Below are 23,483 nucleotides of genomic sequence, written 5' to 3' on the forward strand. Positions count from 1 at the left end.
ATTTTAGAAAATCTCAAAAGTTCCGGATTTCGGAACAAGTTCCGGGAAATGGGAGCACTGGTTCTGCGGTGTCCCCTCCACTCCCAGCTCGACGTTCAACCACCGAGACAGGTATCTGCGAACCCATATCGTTGATTTCTCTCCCCCCCCCCCCCCCCAACACCTCCAATTTTCGTTTATTAAAAAAAAAAACCTTCTGGATGCACTCGGCCTTCGATTTTCCATGTGAGCGACTCAGCATCGCGAGTGCGAAAATTGAATTATGAATCAGGTCGCGAAAAAGGAAGTCGGGGGAAGGAAGGGCCGAGCGAGGCCCTGGGGCGGGGGGGGGGGGGTACTTAACTGTTTAGAAGGCGCTTTTCTTCGCTCAGGGGAGCGGCGGCGAGGCACTCACTCGTGAGGGGGTTGTTAGTCAGCGAGTCGTGGCCACGGAGCGCCGCGCCGATTCATTAGTTATACTGTCAACGTACTTTGGTACTTTGCGACCTTTTATTGTAGCCAACTCCGAACCTCTTAGGTTTTATTTTACTCCCGCTCGCTTTTCTCGCCCCCCCCCCTCCCCCGGGCCCGGACCCGTGGCCCCCGCACTTTGCGGTTTCCTAGTTTCGGATTAAGTGATTCGTCGAGGTGGTTCCCAAGCAGCTGCCGCGCCGGTGCGGTGTGAAACCCGTCGCGGAACGAGGCGCAACTTTGATCTGCTAAATAAGGGAATACGCCGTATGAGCTTCGAACTTTGCCAACTTTCCTACGATTTAATACGAATTTTCTGGAAAACTTGCGAATATCTTCTGCGAATTTGCCGGCGATTTCTCTCCGCAATAGTGCCTCTGCATTTCACCAGAATGGAATAGAGTACGAGTACATGTATACGGAAGAGTAATGCCATCACTCGGTCTCCTATGGTGTAGTGGTTGTAGCGCTTGCTCTATGATCGGGAGGTCCCGGGTTCGATTCCCGGCCAGGCGACCCGAGTTTGATGGTCTCAAACAATGGTTGTCTGGGACTGGTTCAGTAGGGACGGATGGGGGATGGGACTTGAAGCGTGGGATTAGTCCTTGAGGGCTATTTGAATAGTAAAAAAAAAAAAAATAAAAAATAAAAATCACTGTGCCGCTTTCTCATTGGTTCATCAGTTTTAGGCTATTGTGGAGCTCCAAAATTGGCTCAATGTAAACAAACCCGACATAGAGGAACACCTACTATCGGCTGTGAAATAAATGATAATCACACTTAAAGGTTAATTCTCGGCAAAAATATTCATCAAAGTTCGATCCGAGCTCAATTCAGAAGTTGGGTATAAAAAATTTCTATAACATCCAAAATCACGTCTAGAACTTTGTAGAACTTTGTCGCCATCTTGTTCGTTTACATTGGGCCAAACTAGGAGCGGAAGGGTTGTTTCAATTGGTCCAACTTTGGGGCTCCATGATAACCGACCGATCAGAAAGCGGCACACTTTTTCTGCAGTGAAAGGATTGAGATAGCAATACTCTTCCTTATACAGGTGCTCTATTCTCTCCGCAATGATGTCTCTGCATTTCACTAGAATGAACCACTAAACGAGGTACAAAGTTAGTCATTCTGATACATGACTCTGCGCTAAAATTTCATGTAAAATACGACTCGCGTAATGAAAATTACTGAATTTATAATTCTTAATCAAGATATTTAATGTTTCTGACGCGTGAAATCACACCTCCTTCTCATGAAAACACAATAGTCTACGAGAATTAAATCGCGCACTATAAACGTTGTCGTAAAAGTCTCCGCCGTAAGACAACATGACAACCTCAATCATGGCGATTTGACTCAGTTGTTGCACTTTGTTTACACTTCAAACAACAGAGGGTAGGGAAAGAACACTGCTCGATTAAGAAGCCTGCCAAAGCCGATGTAGTGCGCGGTTGAACTTACGTAGAGTATTTCGTTTCTCGGTAGCGGGCAATTTAAAGTTTCCGTGCCCAATGTAAAATAAACACGTTAACATTTTAGTTGGAGTTATTTCAGTAATTTTCGATGCGAGAATCGTGTTTACGTGAAATTCTGATTAAGAGACTTGTTTCAGAATGTTTTGTTTCGTACCTTATCTCCGTAATACTCGTAGCTTCTGGTCCAATTGCGAGTTAGGTTCCATTTCTCGTGTAAAATATTGTGGGAAACAAGATGGTACCACTCTGAAACAAACCCCTAAGCTCGAAAAAAAATCTGTCAAAATTGAGGCCGTAATGGAGGGAATCGCCTACTCAATAGTGAGGGTCTACCTCTATATTCAGGCAAACTTTCCATGTATCAGGGTTGACACTATTGCAGACTTTTTATCTTCGGAATGTTTCACAGAAAATCAGTGGCACCATCGTGTTTCTTGCGAAAGTTTACGTATATAGGATTAAGTACCTAAATCCCAGTTCCCTCACATATGCACGAGCCCCCTGTCGCATAGTGGAGCGAGTCAATCAGAGAGGTCGGACATGAAATTGTTTACTAAAACTGCAAATTTTGATTTTTGACTCGTCATATTTTAAATTTTAATGGGTGCTTCTAGAAGAGAATTTCACGAGGGAACCAATGGTACCACCTTTAAAATCTCAAAGTTTTGTTTAAACGGAGTTATAAGCCTTGAAAGTTTCCAAATTTTGTCCGACCCCTCCCATTGACTCGATCCTCTGTGTGGCACGTGCCTAGTGTGCCCATATGGTGAGTCTGACCCCGGTAACACCTTTCAAGTGGTCCTTCATTTTCTCTCCCCCTTGTACGAAAGCACGTCAAATATAAGTATCTACGTAAACAGGCATAGATCTCAAAACGTTGTGTGTTTGAGTGTCTACAACCTCGCAGCCTCTCTTTCGGTGAAAAGATAAAATCTATCAGGGATTTACTAGTCTTTGAAGTTGGAAAAAAATACCAGGGGAGACCCCGTGTGAAAATCATGCCTGACCTTTATTACTTCCCGCGCGAATGATCCACGAGCTCAGCGGACGGAATATGGGTGAATTTACCGTCATTTCGTTAAGCACTTCGTGTAGGTTTCCGCCAATTTTCCATGACGGCCAAATATTTTTTCAAGCCGGTTTTTTCCCGTCCGTTCCGGGGCGGGAATCAAACGATGTTTACTCAAGCTGATCACAGGGTCCAGAACCGGACCGCTGAATTCGCACTCCTTAATTTAGTCGCGTCGCTGCCTCTTCAGGGTGAAAACTCTTCGAGCTGCGCTTCAAACTCGCCGTGCCAATTCTTCATTCGCTCCAACGTTTGCCGCCGTCGCAACGACCATTGCGGTGCTTCGAAAAAACAAAAACGAAAAGAAAATAAACAGATCCTGGGGACGCTACACCGTTTAAGTTCGTCGCGAAACGCAAACAATTTCATACGCTCACCGACGTATGAACTGCCCGATGAAAAGATGAAACGAAGAATTTCAGCTTTGCCACTTTATCTTGGGGTTTTTCTGCACGTAAAAGTCACTAGCACAGTCAGCAGCGAATATGTACCTGTAAAACCGAAGAGTTATAGTCATGTATAATAAAAAGTTGATACAATTACGCTGTGTATTGCGTCACGAAAATGTAATGTAAGTATATGTTACGTGCCATTTCCGTAAGTGGCTACCCCGTAGAATGTACAGTTTTTAACAATTCTGCGGAATGGGCCGACAATTGGTCGTTATGGGAAATGACCAGGTGATGGATATGGTGATTGAATGACCATTGGCCGGTGGGAATGAGCAATATCACGTAAACAGGGCAGCAGGTTAAATTGACCGAGAGGACATAGAATCTTAAAGCTACAAATAGCTCAGAGGCTGTCCATAAATTACGTAACGATCCAGGGGGTGGGTGGGTCCTCGTATAATTTTTTGACTGAGCGTGCGAAGGAGTAGGAGGGGGTCACGATCAGCGTTACGTAACAGTAAGCGCATACTGGATCACAATTTATATGCGTGTCAATTATAACCAGAAAAATTAGCACGTCACGTAATTAATGGACAGGCCCTTACCTAATCTCCGAATTGTCAAGTATCCAGTGCATAATGTTATGGACCGAGAAAAGTAAACGATAGAAGCTCGTCTGTCTCTCACCGATGCATGAAGCTCACTGTAAAAAAGAAATTATTGAGATTAATTTAAGCTCTCAAATTTTACAAGGCCTTTCTCATCGTGTTTTTGATAATTCTATGAATGAAGGCGGAGGGGTAACCGTTCAGACCCCTTTTTTTGGAAATCCCTATACCAAACCACCCCTCATATGAGCGCCAACAGCAGCCTTGTCCCAGACGCTGAAAGTGCACGCTACGGTTCGATGTCGAACGAAGGTTCTGTTATTTGTGTTATGTAAAGATTAATTTCAATGTCTATTTTGGAATATTTTGACTCTGGTATTTCGCGAGCGGGAAGTTTGAATCTACGTTTACGTATGTAAACTGAGAATGTTCCTTCCTTACTTATAAGTTAATTTTGAAAAATGGTAGTAGTCACTTTTGGTGTTAATATGAACCGAAGTTTTTCTCACAGTGTGCTGGTCCCTCTCCGCTGAATTGGTCGGGCGAAACTTAGCAACGATGCGTCGTCGATTAGGCCACTCAAAAAGGCTTGGCCCACTTGTAACTTGACCGCCAGCGCCCACACCCACCATCCCCTGAAATAGGGAAAATTCAGGGTAAAGACCACTTAAATTCGCCCGAGCGTCACTCGACTTCCCGGAGTGGCCGCATCCTCAAACGGGATCTTAATCACCTCGCCCTCCTATTTTGCTTATTCAGCAAGAAGGAAAAAAAATGAAAACTCGTTCCATTGCCAAAATCCCAAGGTCTCTAGATCCCCTTGCAACCTCAAGTCGGTGTCCTGCGTGGTTTTTCTGAAATTTTTCATTTTTTCGGCTCATTAAGGTTGATTTTTCAGCCCCTCCAAAAATTATTCGATGAGTAGATCGCATCGTTTTGATAATTTTTTTAAATTTTAAGACATTTCAATCATTAAGGCCTTAAGTGACTTAGGTTGTGCGCTTTTTCGAAACCATTAAATTCATCCTCTGTGTTAATAATTCGTATCAGGAGCCAATTTCGTAGTCGTACATCAATTTTTTTAGCTTTTCGCTACCACGCCGGCTTTTCTTTGTCGCACAGTGGATCGAGTAAATAGGAGAGGTCGGACATAGTTTAAAAACGTTAAAAGCGTAAATCTTCAACAATAAAAAATTTTTATGTTTTGAAAGTAGTTTCATTGGTTTTCTCGTAGAATTTCCTACAGACAGCACCCCTTAGAATTGAAATTGAGACGAGATAAACGTAAAATTTTACAGTTTTTGACACAAATTTCGTGTCCAACTTCTTCCAAAGACTCGTTCCACTGTGTGCCGTTTGGACCTTTCCCTTCCTTTTTTTGTACTTTGAGAGGGGTCTTTGCTAAATTGTGTGGTAGGGTCATCCTCATCTCGGAGACTTCTCTCCATACGGTTCTATCCAGTGCCGCATTTTCAGCGTAACAATCGCCGTTACATGACTTTTAGTTAGCGCTCTCCAACAGCTTAGTTGCCTGTTTCCGATAGGACAAACTCGCCAACCCACCAAAACCGGAGAAAATCACATTTTTTACTCGTAATTTGGCAACAAAGTCAAAGTTAGCACGCTGCCCCAGTCCCCTCGCTACGTCGGTAAAAAAAACTCGCGCAATGCCTGTAATTGGAGGTATTTAAATCAAAAGGAAGTATCTTTATTGTGACAGGGTCCCTGTTATACATGGATTATTAATGGTTTCAGGGACCATGTCTTGTCTTGGTCGAAGTAGTTCCCTTAGATTGAAATACGTCCAATTTCTCCTCAAATCCCACCATCCTAAGGGAAATCGCCGTATAAGTAGGTGATCTTTTCTCTTATAATATTTAATCTTAAAACAAGTTTACATATTTTTTCTTGAAAATCTCAAGTAGGTACACACGAATGATTTGCGGATGGACTACTGTGAAAAATTCTACAAAAAAGAAACCCAAAATCTAGGAAATTCGTATCTAATCAAAAGAAATCGCGTAATGACTGCGGCCCGCACGTCATTTTTCTTCAGCTCTAGCTCATACACTAAACCAAAGCTACGGTTAAAATAACCATATTAGTGATTTCCCTCGTCAACCCTTCATTAACCATATTAATAACCAACGAAAGGTGGTGTTTTTATTCACCATTTACAATCATGGGATAATTTTTTCAACCTATCGGTAAAATAACGAGGGTATAACAGGTAAAAAATTACAATTCAATATATATTTGATTATCATTTAATATTCATAGCCAATACCTACTAGTGGTATTATCACTATTTACCTTCACAGCAGGATATAAATCTCACTAAACCATCAGTAAAATAACCAGGGTAAAGGGTAAAGTCAGCATTTAATGGTAAATGGTAAAAGTATCACAATTATTGATCACGAATGTTATGAAAGAGACGTTTCTACAGATCACCATTAATGTGGTAATTTAAACCAATTTTTTTTTCTCAGTGTAGAAAATAAGGGTTATCTGTCCAACGATAGCCTCTCGAGGTTTGAAGCTCTCTGAACAGTTACTGAACATAATTCGCTTTTGAATATCACGCTGAATATACCATTCTCTCACTCTCTGCGCTTTCCGATTTAATCCACTATATGGCCTTTCGAAAAGGTGCCGTTTTCGCAAAACGCTGGCCCGACGGTTATTGCGTCTGGTTTTGGCACTTTTTTGGCACCTCTGACCAAGAGGGAGGGTAGGGGCTGGGGGTTTGTGCGAGTCAATGCGTGATGGAGGTCTTACAAGGTCCTCAGCTCGAGGCGTTCGTACCAGCTTTAATAGTCCCTTCAACCTCCCACAGCTCAAGGATGGCTCGTGGAGGCTGTCCATATATTATGTCAAGTTTTCCCCAGTATTTTTATTCCTCCCTCTCCGTCCTTGATAGGCTTCTTTATGACACTCTCTCCCTCCAGCGCATAATTTTGAACAGTAGTAATTACATAGAGCTGCACCGAGAAAAATGGACGTACTCAACTCAAGAGGACCTATATAGTGAGGCATGGGCCCGATTACGCATCAGAATACATGCACGATAGAGCCCATGTCAAAATGGAGTTACATCCTCTAGGTTTAAACATGCAACCAAATAGGGTCCCGTAGCACAAGAATACAGATTTCCTTTTTCATTTCCTGTTTGCGGCGAGGAATGTAAATCATTCTACTCTATGTGCAATTTAAGGTATGACAGAAAAAATATCCCTGTCTCTGCGGTGAATTTTTCTGATCTTGAAAGTTGAACTAATTTCATCGCGACGAGGCAACTCATGTCGTCACAAGCGCAGCTAACATTTTACGTGGCGTAATGAATCACTTTTTAGACACATGATATATTTTCCTCGGGGCAACCAAGTTTCTGCAACAAAAGTTTTTTTTTTTTTTTTTTTTTTTGTCATAATGAACCCAATTTTTCTCAATGTGAGCGTTCACTTTTCCCAGTTTATTTTTCATTATTTTTCTTTTCATTCATCTACTTACTTGCTCATCCTCTTGGGATAATTTATTTTTTGGGGGTGAGGGAGGGGCAAAAGGAGAGAAATATAGGAAAAGTTTTTGTGGTTTCGTCCTTCTTTTCCTCTTTTTCACCCCTCAAATTTACATAGGTATTCTCCTGATTATTTTGTGCGTTTTTAGCCTTACGTCAGGTTAAACGTAACACGCAACCCTCTGCATCAGGGGACCTCGAGTGGGGACGCAGGACATGGAGGGGTTTTCAAAAAACCGAATGTCTATGAAGTTCACTCCGTTGCATTTTTCCTATTAGATTGACATCGAACTGACTTACCCCATGTTGAATGTAAATTTCAAAATTTTCCATCATTGTTTTTCAAAATGCCTTAAAAATAGCTTTTTCTTAATATTGCCAAATGTCCTTGCACAGTTTACACAAAAAAGAAAAAATATAAAAAAAACTCCAAGTTCAATAATTTTTCCAAAAAAATTATTCTCGCGTCACAAAATACTCCACCAAGATTATCAACCAAAATTCGTCCTTTCCTCTTGCCCTTCTTTGATGACGTCGTTACTATAATCAATGTTTACTGACGAACTTTTTTTTTAACGCAGGATGACTCGAAGTAAGCTATGATGATTTTCTTTTCTCCCGCCAATTTTTTTAAATTTTTCCTTCCCTTCTTTCTATATTTTTATTTCATAAGTTATTCTGTTTGTTGACCAGATATTTCTAAATAATGGATTGATAAATAAATCTAACCCTGTCATTTTGTTTGTTACAGTTTGAAGGAATTAGAAGAACAAGCAGACAACTCAACGGAAATTTGCTCAAAAGTCAAAATGATTGAAGACAAACTACATAAGATCAAAAATAAGTTAGAAACTTCAAAGCACAATACTTGGATTAGTAAGTTCTTTTATTTTATTTTATTCATTAAATCGTGTGTTAAACAAATTGGCTAGACAGCCCAAAGAAGATGAAGAATATAAATGCAGTTATGAAAAACTAAGAATCAATGCAGTGCCATGACTCAGAACACAGAAATGAATGTTTAAAAATATGGAATTCATTAAATTATAAACTCAATAAACTTTGAACGTGAATGATCGATCATCGATATCTCCCCAATTGAAGCTATGGTAGAGAATCGATTGTTAAAGTATTTGCCACAAACACCCTATTTATCGATCCTTTTCCTTATATTTAAATGGTAGATCAGTCAATGCTGGGTGATCCAGAGTTAAATTTTTAAGCATCAAAAAGTCTCTTTGAACTTTCTTTCCTCCATAAGGCTCCTTGTAATTTTGAAACTTTCAATACGCATTTCTCGAGATAGCAAAAACTGCACTTATGCGCCCTGTCCTCCGAGCCTCTCAAATGATCTAAAAAAATTCGAAATCTCAATTTGAAGAGGGGGTTTGGGGGTGTTTCGACTCCTGCAGTCTGGCCGTTAAACCCCGGATCACCCTGTATATCGCAAAGCACGCCACGCCACCGCTCGCGGTAAACGTTGAACAGTTCAATGATTTCCTCATCACAGTTTGGCGGACTCGCTCTCACAACTAAGCCAGTCAGATTAGTTGCCTATGAATTTCCATCGGCTTCGCCCCGATCTCGATAGATGCGCTCCCCCCGAGCCCTTAATCCCTCGTTTGTCAGAAACTTGTTAAGGACAGAAAATTATCAGCCGAGCAGAGATGTAGGAATAACATCCCTTTTTTTGCCTCTGCGCACCTTCCCTCCCCCACCCCCTCTCTCGCTCTTACCCACTCGGAAAATCCGCCAGGTTATTATATCGAGTCCGTGTGCGTAATTTCATACGTCAGTAGCAGTAAGGCATTGAAACGGACAGCTACGATTTGATGGTTTACGTTCAATGTTTTGATCGACTCTTAAGTCAATAAGAACCCTTTATCAAGTGAAAAACAAATTTTGCCCATTGGCATAAAGGTCAATTAATGTATTTTAGCGTTTTTTCGTTCTTTTTTTCCCTTAAATTTTATTGGTAATTTCTAATTTAAAGAAAAAGAGGAAAGTAAATCCGAAAACTACGTTTTGATGGTTTACGTACCTTTGATCAAATATAAGTCAATAATAACCCTTTAATCAAATGATAAAACAATTTTTCCCATTGAAATGAAGGTCAAATAATGTATTTCACCATTTTTCGTTTTTTTAATTTTATAAGTAAATTTTCCAATTTAAAGAAAAAGAGGAAAGTAAATGCGATAAAAGAAAACTTTTTCGTATCAATTTTTCCCTTATTATAAAAGACAAAATGAATTGTTTCCTATTATAATTCTCTTAGTGATTTTAATTGTTTTCCTTTAAGTCAACTTTTTTTCCAATCCAAGTTCTAATATTTAAATTGTATTTAATTATTTTTTCAGTCAAACCTTGTCATCGATGACAGTTTTATTTATTTTCTTTGAATATCAGAGGAATAACTTCCAGGACTTTATGTCCACCTACTTTTCGTCCATTAAATAAATGTCCACCGCTATTTATGTCCACTAAGCGTTAAGTCCAGTCTTTATTAAGTCCACATGATTTAATGTCCAACTATGAATATGTCCAAAATTTCCAAATTGTGGACATGTTATGTCCACATTTTTTTCTTCTCATTTAAATGACAGGAACCACCTCAAAAATAAATGCATACTACTGCTACCTTCAATCTTAAAAACATTTCATTCATGATTCAAGTCATGAAAGAGAACAGACTCTAAGAGCAGATAAAAACATATGTTCATGTGTACACTGTACGGATATAATAAGACAAAAACCAAAGCGGGAGCCTAGGAAACGCTCCAACGCCAAATTAAACATTTTTAAGTAACAGATGCAGTCAAAATTGAAAGTCCTCTTTAACTAGTTATTTTGTGCGCATTCAATCTTGTAGGATACTGTGCAACGCCTCTAACGCGAAATAGTTGCTTAAAGCGTTGCGGCGCGGCAGGCAACCAGCGTGACACGCGCATAGGCGCCTACAAACCTAACGGGATACTTCACGCGTTGCGCAATGCGTGAAGTATCCCGTTAGGTTTGTAGGCGCCGGCCAGTGCGCGTTCTGCGCTGCTAACACGTCGCTCCGCTCTGTGTTAGGCTCTAATATTTAAACTCGCGGAGTCAGCGTTTTTCAACTCATGATTTTGACATTTTTGCACTCTCCGCATTGATTATTCCCTTTTAAACTGATGAAAAAGAAATATGTACTACTGGAAAATATAATGTGTTTTTTGTAAATATAATGGTGGCTCCGTGTCAAATTTAATGATTTCCAAAGCATTCAATTTTATTCTTTTATGTTTTGGGCTTTTACTGTGCTGCAGCGTGGTGTAAGCGCAACCAAACGCTCAAAATTGGACGTATTTGACTCAAGGAGGACGATGTTCAAATAAGTTAAAAACAAAAAATTGCGTGCTTCTTAGTTTTTTTCCTCTTTTATTAATTTTTTTATAGTTTCTTTCATCACAACTACGGCTCATTGAGATTCATATCGATGCCATTGCTTGGAAAAGGTTTTACAAGTATTTACCACGTTTTAAAAATGTAAATGTTTTTAAAATGAAGTAATCAATTTCATTAAAAAGAAGAATTTACATTTAAGGCATATTTTATAGAAATGAAACCAAATATTTACCAAAGACAATTTGAAAAGATGAATCAAAAGAAGAAATTAACATTTCATTTAAAATATGAGTTACGATAACAACACCTTATTCTCTCTTAATTTTCTCATTTCGATATTGTCAATATAATTTTACAGACGGACTACAATATGACGCTTGAATTTGATTTTAGTGGACTTTGTGGACTTAACTTAGTGGACGTTTAAGTAATGGTCTTAACAATAGTGTGGGCTTTAGAACTGTGGACGTAAAAATTGTGGACGAAAAGTCTGTGGACGTAAAAAAAGTGGGCATAAAGTTCGTGTACCAAACCCCTAAACGAATTGAAATAATTTATTTTATTAGAGATAATTTTTTTAATTAAAAAAAACCTCTTTTTTATTATCTGGTAAATCATTATTCGCATGTGTATTTTAAATGACCTTATTACGGAGTGTTTGTCTAAGATGGAGAATAGTATTTTAAGAACCGATTCACTTTAATTATTTTGATTGTATTATGTTTGGCTCAAACAGATTTTTACAAAGAGATACCACCCTCAATCATGAAATTACAGTATCGAAGGCTGAGTGACGGGAAACAAAGCAAAGTCAGGAAGGAATTTTACGAAATTTGGTAAGTAGTCTTGCCTTCGTCTATTTAGTCCGCTCCGTCTATTTCTAGAATCATTATACGTTTTTTAATCTATCTGTATTTATTTAAATTATTAATTGCTTTCATTTTATTTGGAACCTCCGAGTCATGTTTCTAATTTTTAAAATGCAGATACATAATTTCTTTCGTGCGTTTTTAGAGAAATGAATGATTGTCCAGCGGAATATTATAAAATCATTGACATTATTTTCCAGGCAATATTCTCCCTCAATGTCAAACATTTCAAACCCGCATCATACGGGGGAAGAACAGTGACATATTTGGGCAGAAGGAGTCACCTCTTCAACTTGTTTTGCCAAAAAGCAACACCTCGTGTTCAGGATTTTACCATGGAAGGATTTAGAATTAAAAGTTAGTAAGAGTTAAGCTAGGAAGGAAAGAAATAAAAGCATTATCCGTGAGAGTTTTTCCGGAAATTCTGCTGAGGTTGTGGCCCTGCGGAAAGAAAACAAAGTGAAAATACCATGAGTTCTTAGAAAAGGAATTTCAGAGGAGCTCTCTGATCGTGCATTTTTATTTACCTTCATTAAGTTGCTTAATTATGGAGGCGCCTAGACGCTTGGAACTTTTTGCGCCATTTCAGCAAAAAGCGCTTGTGTTATAGGGAAAATTAACATCTACTGAAGGAATAAGAAGTTGAAATCCTAACTTTGTGGGGGAAAATACCATTACAACGGCACAGTCACGTCGTATGTATGGATCGCATGAACCAAGGCACATCAGCTATTGCCAAATTTAATTGAGCAATTTAAGATTTTACGAGCAAATGTTTGTGCAAATTCCTTTGAAAAGCTAAAAAAAAGAAATTGCTCTTTACTGCGCAGAAAATTCACTGAAATTTCCACAAAAATTCGCACAACCGATTTCATGTAAAAAATGGAATTGCCCAATTGAATTTGGCAATATCTGACGTGGCTTGGTACCTCTCTGTTCAACGCGATCCATACTTATATATGATACGGGAAAATGCCGAAACTTGGGCTCATCATCGGGCAATCTGCCTGGGTAGATCGCGAAGTGTCCCCGAATTTTTGGACCGATCCCGGAATAACGGTAGACTCCAGAATTTGCCTGAGTAGATCGCGATGTGATTAAATCCTGTTCGCTTATCTTGCTACGACCACCATGTTTACGGAATTTCCCGGGTGGATCGCGTTATGAAAATAAACTTGAATAGAAAAAAAAGGGACAAAAATGAATCATCTCGTAATTTACGAGACAACGAGACGTAAAATTTAAAATTTTTATTTTCTATGTCTTACGAGTCGTAAAACATAGAAACGTACTCGCACTCTAGAAGAAGGGGTCATAGTCTTGACGATGAGGGGTATAGTCTATACCACCCATGCAAAGTTATCTGCCGACCGCTAAAAGTTGGCAGAGACAAAACCTGAAAAAGTGAAGGGTAGAGAAATCGAGTCCTTTGGGTTCCGATGGAAACAATGTGAACGAGACTTGAAGCACGCCTTGACGTCGAAATCGGGTCGGCGTTGGAAACATTCGCATTACTCCAGGCAGAGACGGAGTTCATCCCTGAAATCCCTGAATCGCTAATCGAACATTCAAGCTCAATCTTGACCATCGCTCACAGGATTTGGGATCAGGATGACCCATCTGTCACTTTACCGTGTTGCCTTGAGTATTCGGACAAGAAACTGAAAGAGATCGTCTCGGCCATGAAGTCGTTGGTTTTTATGCAAGGTTCTTGCTAACATCTCCCATAGTTCTTAGACGAATTACAACCTGTAAAATTGCGAGGCGCCGTGTTTACGTAAAAAGCGAATGAGAGAAGTTCTCTAATGTGCATAGTTTAACAGTTTGAAAAATTCACCTCTCGAAAATGAACTTTTTTCTCTTAGTTTTTCTCCCCTTACGTAAATTACTTCTTTTGTTCTGTGCCACCAAGGGACCTTTTTTTACATTCAACGATTGAATTTTATATGATATTCTTCGGGCTTCAGTCCTGCACCTGACGACAACGCGGTAACCGGCCTATCGTTAAACCGCTGTCCAAGTGTTCCCGAGGTGGAGGGGGGTCTTTGGGACCAATCCCTGGCTCTGATTGATAGTCTGCCGCCGAAGTCTTCTGTCAAATCAGAAGATTTTAATGAGCCCGAGCCTAACATCGTAACCCCTTCCATTTTCTCCAGGGCCTCTTAAACCGGTGTCCCTTCGTCAAAATCCTCCACTAAGCGGACTAATTTCCGCCACTCTCCGCCTACTACTGCGCGCCTTCCCGCTGTTTCTAAATTCTGTTCTAGCCGAACTTTTGGCTCTCCGGATGATCTGTCCGCTGCATCTGCTTTTACATCGCGCTTTACGTTTCTCTCGAGTGGACGCTTTCGATTTAGGTCCGCTCCATTATTTCAGTTGCGTTTTCCCACACTGGAAAAAAAACACATTGGATCTAGAGTCCAGACTCTTGAAAACATTGACAAGAAAAAGGACTCTTGATTCAATCAGTTTTAAGCTTAAATCAGAAGGGAGTCCGCTCAAATTAAGAGGCTTGGTTCTTGATTTAAGCTTAGGTAAATCTGATTGAACCAAGAGTATTTTTTCTTGTCGATGTTTTTAAGAGTCTGGACTCTAGATACAATATGTTTTTTTGCAGTGCACTAAAAATCCTGAAAGAACCACATTTATAGCACGAGACAGGGGGTGACATAAAGTATTATACTGTAGGACGGCCAAGCAGCATGTCAATGCTGCAAGACGTGTAATCTCGCATATTTTGAAATCTCGTAGAGAACTCTTCACATTTAGTTCTGCAATTTACCGCAGTTTTCTTCCTCTTCGTTCTGAATATTTTGGTACACGGGAAAAAATTATATTGCTGATTTAACAATTTTTCAGTTTAAAAAAAGTGTCCTACATGTTGCAATGTAGATTTTACAGTAGAAAAATGCTAATTTAACCACCCTTGTAGTTTAATTAGCTTTCCACTACTGTAAAATGTACATTGGTAACATGTCGGACATATTTTTAACAATTTAATTATTGAATCAGCAATCCCTTTTCTTCCGTGTAAAGAAGTGTACAAATTGCCGCTCGAAGCTTGTGAAGAACAGGTCGTTAAGGTTCGCCGTATGAGCCTCCCAACGCTGCAAATTTGCATTGATAAAGTGGAAATTTTCAAAGAGACCTGTCAATATTCCTCTCTCAATATTACGAAGGTTTTAATTAGCAATCCAATCTGCAGCATCTGAATATCGCTAGAAATAATCCTCACAGTTTTCGTCAAAAATAAATATTTAATCGGGGGAAATTCGGAAATATTTAAAGGTTATACGATGCTTCATGGCACATACAGTGGAGCGAGTCAATGGAAAAAGTCGTACTAGATGTAAAATGATTTGAAATCAATCAAATTATATTAATAATGATGATTTCAAAATGCGCAGTATTAGTCAAAACTTCCATGGCGGGACTTCCTCTAATGGTTCGCTCCTCTGCGGGGTGATTATTGAAATTAATAGGCAGAACTATAGGCAAAGAAGACATCATAGCGAGTATAGAGCGATCCCATTGGTTGAAACCGGTGGTTCTACAGATCAAAGGAGGCAAATAATGGACTAACAAAAGGGTCTCTCGTAGGTTGCCGTTAGTTAGTCTATTACATACCTCCTTTGTACACTCCGATCAACCGCTTCCACCAATAGGATCCCTCCATGACTCTTTTTGTTTTCTTTGTCTAAAGCTTTGTCTATCAATTTCAATGATCGGCCCGCCGTGCGATAGTTTTATCCCCCATCGACAGCTTTACTGTCTATTTTGGAAGCACGGAGCCTCTGGTAACCCGACGGAGGATTTTTCCCGAAACAAACATCATGCGCGAGGTCTGCTGAATTTTAAAACGACTTATATGAGAGGAATAAGCGGATTTGCTGGGAATCGACGTGTTATACTATTCCATGATCCGCTCGGGGATTAGGGCATGCTCTCCAGTTCGACAGAACGCGGACGGTGGATACTAGGAAGTTGAAGTTGATGAGTTCTGCCCACTCGAAAGGCTCGCCGTGCTCAACCTTTCAACCCAAACTCAACGATAAGCTCCCACCTGTCGCCGCCATTTCAGTTTAAGGGTCGTGTTCATAGTCGTTCCTTAAACAGCTCCTTTCCTTAGGAGGCCCCGTGTGGTCTACACCGTGATTAACGGAGGTCTAAGGGAACTAGCACCATAAAATAGACAACTTCTGTGAACCTCGAGTAAAATTCAGTGTCATAACTGTACTACATTTTGCAAATAGGCACTAAAATTTTCGGCTCAGTATGAAAACAAAGCACGTACCATTATTTCACCCGTGCACATGAGTGTTTTTACGGATGGGCCAGAAATTTATAGATCCTAATTGCAAATTGTAATCCAACTCTGAATATTGATCCTAACGAGGAATTTGAATGGTGAGCCCCTCCTAAAATGCAGAATGCAATATACCTTTTTTTGCGATACCTTTTTATACCTATTTTGCGAGATGTGCAACATCTAAAAAAGATTCGCACTCACCTTTAAGTTTGTCAAAATCATATTTGTTTTCCCTCCGTATTTTGTTATTATTCGAATGAATAAAATGAGCGCTAAAATTTGGAAACACTGTTAATGAGATACGTCGTTTCGCAATTTGGTCATCGATACGAGAAAATTCCCATAATCTTTCCGCATTCTTTTGTATGCATTAGCACCAAGAATTAGCAATAATTGTTTTCTAGCAATAATGTAAAGTGGTCATAAATTCATACTTAAAGGCAGGAACTTTTTTTATGTAGAATGCTTTCCTGAGGGTATAAAAGATCAGATCTAACGTTTTTCAAATTCGTTGATTAGAGGATATGCTCTCATTTTCCACAGCAACAACACGCTGAGCGAGGAGGTGCGGCAAGCTTTACGTCTTCCATCGTTTGACTGCAGCACTTTCGAGGACGCTGAGATCCTCCACATTCTCCAGTACATGTACATCGACTTCGACCTACCCAAAAAGTACAACATCGATTTGAACACTCTTAGAGAATTCCTATTCACGGTCTACAAAAACTACAATGACGTTCCCTTCCACAATTTTAGGCATTCTTTTTGTGTTACGCAAATGGTACGTATGCTTGCAACCACTCATTTAGGATTTAGGATGTCGTGTTTTTCAGGGCAGTAAAAAAGAAAAAAATAGATTTACAAAGGTGTCCAATTTTTTTCAACGAAGATTTTTTTCACCACAAACAGATCAAATCTAATTCGCAAAAACAACCGTTTTTTATACTTTGTGCTCCGCATACTTACCTACAGCTTCATTTTTGCTACATCACCCTGCATCAGCATGCAGCTGTTATACACATTCATGTACCTGTTTAGGTCCATCACAGAATGTTGAATATTTTCTACAGAATTTGAGCCTCTCATTTCTTTAGCCACTTCACGAAATCATTCTGTGCTCATCAAATTCCGAAGTATAAGATCGCGGTGGACTTTACGCAGTGACCAGAACACCACGAGGGAATTTTCTGTGAGGGATATTTGTCATGAGGGAAATTTACTGTGGTGATGTTATCCCATACAATATACCAGGACCAAAAATACCTTGGAAAATGCCACAGGAAATTTTTAGTTGAGATGCCGTTGAACACTTCATCAGGAGCCATAGGCAACATCGATTCAAACCGATCACATTCATTAGTCAGTATTCTTAGAGTGACGGTTCGACAAGAGAGTTAAATCATCACTTTTGAAGTTTAGGTTGGCCATTTAACAAAAAAGAATTACGGAAAAATACCAAGTTAGCATGAAAGAAAAAATTAGAGGGCTTTGAAAATCATTAAATTTGACACGGAATCACCTTAATATTTACAGAATACACAATATATTTTCCTTTAATACATATCTTTTTTCATCAATTTAAATGAGAATAGTCCATGCAGAGTGTGCAAGCATTTCAAAAGCATGAGTTGAAAGACGCTAACTCTGCGAGTTTAAATATTAGAGCCAAACAGAGCGGAGCGGCGTGCAGCCAGCGCGAGAGGCTCACTGGCGCCTACAAACCTAAAGGGATACTTCACGCATTGCGCAATGTTTGAAGTATCTACTTAGGTTTGTAGGCGCCAATTCAAGTTTGGCGCTAGCCGCCCGCTCGCCGTGCCGTGGCATGGCACCTCAAGCTACTATTTCACAACAGAAGTGTTGCATAGTATCATTCGAAATTGAAGGCGCCCCAACATATGACGGCATAATGACGGGCATCCTTTAAGAATACGCAACGTTCTCCGCAAAATAAATCAAGATGCTACGGCACAAAAAGAGAGCGGTAGTCCTAAAACAAATCAAGTCCTAGCATCCGTATTTAATAAAGTTTAGCATAACTTTCAAATTGCATTAGAGATAAAAGTGACTCGATTTAGGCAGAAAAATTCCTGAGTATGCCGTCAAGAATATTTTATTTTGAGTCTCAATATTAGTTGGACCACATTTTGCAATAAGGAACCACTTTTTCTGGCTCATTTTAGAAACAAAATATGTGACATTGGTTTCCCTAAGCAGAAAGGTGCTTTTATGGAGGAGCCAGAGATAGTGGTTCCTTATTGCAAAATGTAATCCAATTGGTACGTGGACCAAAACTCCCCTACCGAAAAAACGCGTGGACGTAAACCACTGGAAAAAACAGCTGCGCTGACAAAAAATCCTTGACAAAATGTCTTATAATCGAAAGCAAAGTGTCCTCAGGTTTTTTTCGGATCTTCTTTTTTTCCGATCTTTAAAAGCTTTGCAAATATCAGTAAAAGTCAAAGGAATATAGGCCCTTCTGAAATAATTCTGATGCAATGCCATTTTTTTAAGTTCGTTTAATTTCTACTTTCTGATTGTTTCCATGTTTCAGATGTATGCGATGTGCATGAAAGTCAATTTAAAAGATAAAATCGGCGACCTTGAAATTCTAGTCCTTCTTACGTCCTGTATCTGTCATGACCTTGATCATCCAGGATATAACAACATGTATCAGGTAAGGTCGCCTATTTACTGTGGGGCTTGAATTGTTTGGTCCTGACTGAACAAACTTAAAATAATTTATCAGATCCCACGATTCTTACACAAAATTTCTTGTCCATCGGAGTGGCCTGTCTTACTCAAAAATAAATAAGGAAGAAGTCTATGTAATAAATTAAGATAAAAACTTTATTCTGTCATATTAGGAAAAAGTTACGTTGGCACGTACACACGTACGTACGAAAAAAAGGACTTATTCTGGTTTAATTGGCAGTTTTTAGACAGAATTGAGCGGTGTTTTTTTTTTCTTTCATTTCCAGCTGAAGAGACTGTCGATGTACTTGCACACTTTTCTTACTGTTTCTGAAGTATGTGCGATTCTTCCTCAGGAGAACGCGCGTAGTGTACTCGTAAATGCCTCGTTTTTCTGGAATTAACTCAAGACATGTTTCAAGTTTTTCGTTTCGTGACACCCAGATTTTTTTTTTTACTAAAATATTTTGATGACAGATAAAATACGTCTCCTACACTTCATTTTTACAGCTAACTCAAAACCGCCAAAAATTGAGGCACGCGGTTTGAGAGTTACACCGTCGAAGTGCAAGTAGGTGTGTCACGCGATTTACTATTAAAAAAATTAAGCACCCAACATTTGCAAATTAAATGTGCTCAAGCTCACCGATGATCTGAAAGTTGCCTGTATGTTATTTTGTTTTTTTTTGTTTTTTTTTTTTTTCTTTATTGAAAGAATAGAGGACTACATGGTATTAACTCTATTTCTTATAACTAGGAACTAAGAACTACTTTTACAATAATGGGTAGGCTGGTACGACACCGGCCCTATCTAGATTACAGAATGTACAGGTGCTGTACATTACGATTGAGATAATTGGTGCAAAATATATACATATGTATACATGCTAAATAAAGTATAGATATTTGTGATAAATATTTGGATCTTAATTATTTTGTAATCTCTACTTGCTCGGTCTTCAAAGTCGATACGCTTAGCAATATCGTTGATTTTTCTTTTTTGTCTTCTCTCTCTCTTTGTGATAGGTATTCTCTTTTCAATTGGTTACTGGAGTACGTTTTCAATTTCGAAAATTTCATCTTTTAAGGAAGCATTCTACGGCTCTGACAATTCATATTTTACAAACAGAAAGAAATGCAATGTGCACCTAAGCTGTTTCTTCAGTTTTCTTTGAAATGTGTTTTGGATTTTGATACAAACCTTTAAACAGCTTCATATGGCACTTTTATATGTAAAATGAAATTTTACTTTCTTGTAAAAAATACTTTCGGTCGGTAGAATCTGATGAACTTTTTGTACTTTTGTTTCAGATAAATGCTAAAACCGAGCTTGCTATCCGCTATAATGATATATCACCTCTAGAAAATCATCACTGCTCAATGGCATTTCGTATTTTAGACCTACCTAGTTGCAATATTTTTAGCTCCATGACAAAAGAAGTATACCGGACAGTGCGAGAGGGCATTATCCGGTGTATTCTGGCCACTGACATGTCACGGCACAATGAAATCCTGCAGAAGTTTGTCGAGGCTCAGGAAGAACAACAATTCGATTTTGAAAACAAAAACCACGTTAATTTGGTAAGGAGAATGTCTACAATTATACATTTTTAAAAGAGCTCTTGAAACCAAAGGAGGGGGAGGGGGTCGAACCTTATCCCCGTAGTTTATGCGTCTTCTTTACCACCTCTTTGTTTTTTCAAATCTTTCACCTCATATCAAATTCTGCGTTGGTAGGTTGATACGAGGCACTTATTTTGATCTCCAAGTAGCATAAAGTGCATGCATAACTACTAATTTAAATAGATTAGATAGATATCGCGGAAAACACGATTTTTCAAGAGGGCAAAAAACTATTCTTTTTATCCCTCATTACTATGTAAGAAGACTTATCAAGGATAGGTAGAATCTAGTGCTTTTTCAGATTTCATCAGCATTTCGAATAATTTCTCAAACTGCCAGGAATTTTTTTTCTCTCTCTTTTATTAAAATTTCGACTTCAAGTACATGTAAGAAATGATTAAAATTTCGACTACCAGTACATGTATAAAATTATTAAAATTTCGACCACAAGTACATGTATAAAAACATTATTAAAATTTCGACCACAAGTACATGTATAAAAACATTATTAAAATTTCGAGTACATGTACATGTATTAAGACATTATAAAAATTTCGACTACAAGTACACGTATGAAGAAATTACTAAAATTTCGACTACAAGTACATGTAGTAAAAAATTGTCTGGAAATACGACAGAAATAATAGATTCGCGTTTCCAGAATTTAGAGAATTCCACTGTATTCCTAGGTACGCAAATTTTGTGCGTAAGCTCCCACCCGATTTTTCGTCTAATTCAATCGAATCAAGAGTAGACCAACATTCTAGAAGAATGAAGTGATTAAAATTACTCAGTAAGTCAGTAAGAGTAAGTTATTCTCTAAAATTCCCTAGTTGCAATTTTGGACTCTAATTTCGCTGAATTGATCAAGTATAACATTCACGCAGCGCCACAACACAAAGCGACGGCGCGGCGGACCACGACTGCTGGTCGCTGGTTGGCGCGAACACAATTAGCGCCTACAAGACTGCAGGAATACTTCACGCATTGCGCCAATCACAGTGCGGTCACCTGTCGGCGCGGAAAGGCATATAAGCGCCTGCAAGACCGCAGGAATACCTCATGCATTGCACCAAAAACAGTGCGGTCGCTGGTTGGCGTGAAACGCATAAGGGCAATTCTATGAAAACTGTCCAATTCGACCTCCAAAAAAACTAAAATTTCAACTTCATTAATTTGGATCGAGGGTTTGTTTTCCTAGTCAAGTATAATATCAGGCTTGAAAATTCAACGCAGGTACCTTTCTTTATCTGGCATTTTCCTCCCTTCTTTTTATACACAAAATATTCCATGCGGTGTGACAGACGTAACTGAGACGGCCTTGACAAATTTAAACAAATACTTGCGAGTATACTCAACAGCAATGAAGCACAATCTCTAAAATCGGTGCGCGTGCAGTTGGTAGTAAGGACGATAAAGTGGACACAAAGATTTTTCAGAATATCACACGTTACAAAAATAAACAGCGCAACGGTCGTGACACACAAAACGGTTCAATGGAGTAAATTTGCGTTTTAAATTATTTCAGGATATTCTAAATTCCACCAATTACTGCTGTACGATCATATTTTGATGTGAACACTTCACTGAACGAAATGGAACGTTTTGCAGCGATATTGACTGCCCCTCGCGACCGTTTTGACGGACAAAAACACCTGTGACCGTGTGACGTCGAAACTTCATGATATCACTTTTTCGAAATATTTCGGGTGGAAAACGCATTTTTTTAAAAAAAAAAATTAAATGCGTTGTTCATTCAACTACATGTATTTTTCATGAAAGGTAGTAAAACATTCGAACAATTTATCCGGCCAAAAAAAGTTATGAGGCTGTGAACATTGCATTCTGACAATCATGTCAGTAACGGTGAGATATGAGATTTTTTATCCATTATTTTACGACTAAAACGTTCATTACTAATATTGGACACTTTTCGTAGAATTTCCTTTATTGGCGCCTACAAGACTGTACCAATACTTCACGCATTGCGCGTTCATTACAGTGTGCGTTGTGCGCTTTAACTTTTTATTAAATGATTAGAATTGCATCCATGTTGCCGAGATCAAAAGTGACTTCCCCCATTGAATTTACATTGTCGGTACGGAAAAATATCGACAATTTTTCTCTCGCCGGGGACGTTTCCTCCCCCCCTCTTCCGATCTCCTCCATCTGAGGTCGAACAAATGTGGCATCCCCAAGCATGGAGGTCTAGAATCGTCATTGTGTTGATAGATAATTTTCCTGTTTGTGTGTTGTAGTCTTTTTACCCTTGATAGCCTTGTTTTCTACACTAGTTGTTCACTTAGTCGTAGAACACCTGGTATAATTGATTTTTTTTTCAATTGTTTGCATCAACAGCTAGAAATGGTGCTAATTAAAGTAGCAGATATATCAAACGAAGCACGTCCAATGGAAGTTGCAGACCCCTGGCTTGATAAATTATTACAGGTGTGTACCTTTATATTTCCCAGCAACTCTTACTAAAATTCTTAAAAATATACTATAGTACTTACCTCTACACCTGAATGGATAAATCTCTCCGTTTTAACTAATCATTGATTTACGGTATTTAGATTGAAAAGGAAAATTAAAGATTAAAATGAGGGTAAAAAGCGTGAGTACTCGCATCGCCGAAAATGGTCCCTGATCCTCAATCCTGATCGTTCGAAATTACGAATTTTTACTTGAATTGGCAATGCCGCTTTTGGCAGTCTGAGCTCTCTTGAATTAAAGACTTCTTTCAGGTTTTATTGATTTAAACATTTTGGGGCTCTGATCTTCAGATTTTCAAAGTTTCATGAGATTACATTAGAAGCGAGGTTTTCGAAAGTTTCACCTCAGCAATCTCTCTAATGTTTCAATCCACGTGGAAAATCAGAAAATAGAATTTTCAGCTCCATGGATTCCTGTACAGCGATCCCAGAATGTACTCCGTAGATAGTACATTTTTGGACGGGTCGATCGCTTCTCCACGTAAGACAAAAGTGAGAATACCCCTTTGTAATCTAGGTTACCTTAATTAAAACAAAAAAAGAAGAAGAAAAATTAAGACCATTCAACTCAAAATGGATAATGGATGCTAATTTTGAA

At 38.9% G+C, this 23,483-nt stretch overlaps 1 protein-coding gene across 2 annotated transcripts in view; it reads left to right on the forward strand.

Moving 5' to 3' along the window:
• The window catches only part of Pde9 (phosphodiesterase 9), a 238,454-nt gene that overhangs the window by 201,373 nt on the left and 13,598 nt on the right, over positions 1–23,483 (forward strand). For both annotated transcript variants that reach the window (XM_072299564.1, XM_019057583.2), the window contains 6 exons: positions 8,269–8,393; positions 11,635–11,734; positions 16,620–16,857; positions 18,631–18,753; positions 20,082–20,351; positions 22,752–22,841. In XM_072299564.1, the coding sequence (XP_072155665.1) occupies positions 8,269–8,393; positions 11,635–11,734; positions 16,620–16,857; positions 18,631–18,753; positions 20,082–20,351; positions 22,752–22,841 (946 nt within the window). The remainder of the gene's footprint in view (positions 1–8,268; positions 8,394–11,634; positions 11,735–16,619; positions 16,858–18,630; positions 18,754–20,081; positions 20,352–22,751; positions 22,842–23,483) is intronic.

This window comes from Bemisia tabaci, chromosome 1, assembly GCF_918797505.1.
Source record: "Bemisia tabaci chromosome 1, PGI_BMITA_v3".
In the NCBI taxonomy this organism is placed as follows: Eukaryota; Metazoa; Arthropoda; class Insecta; order Hemiptera; family Aleyrodidae; genus Bemisia; species Bemisia tabaci.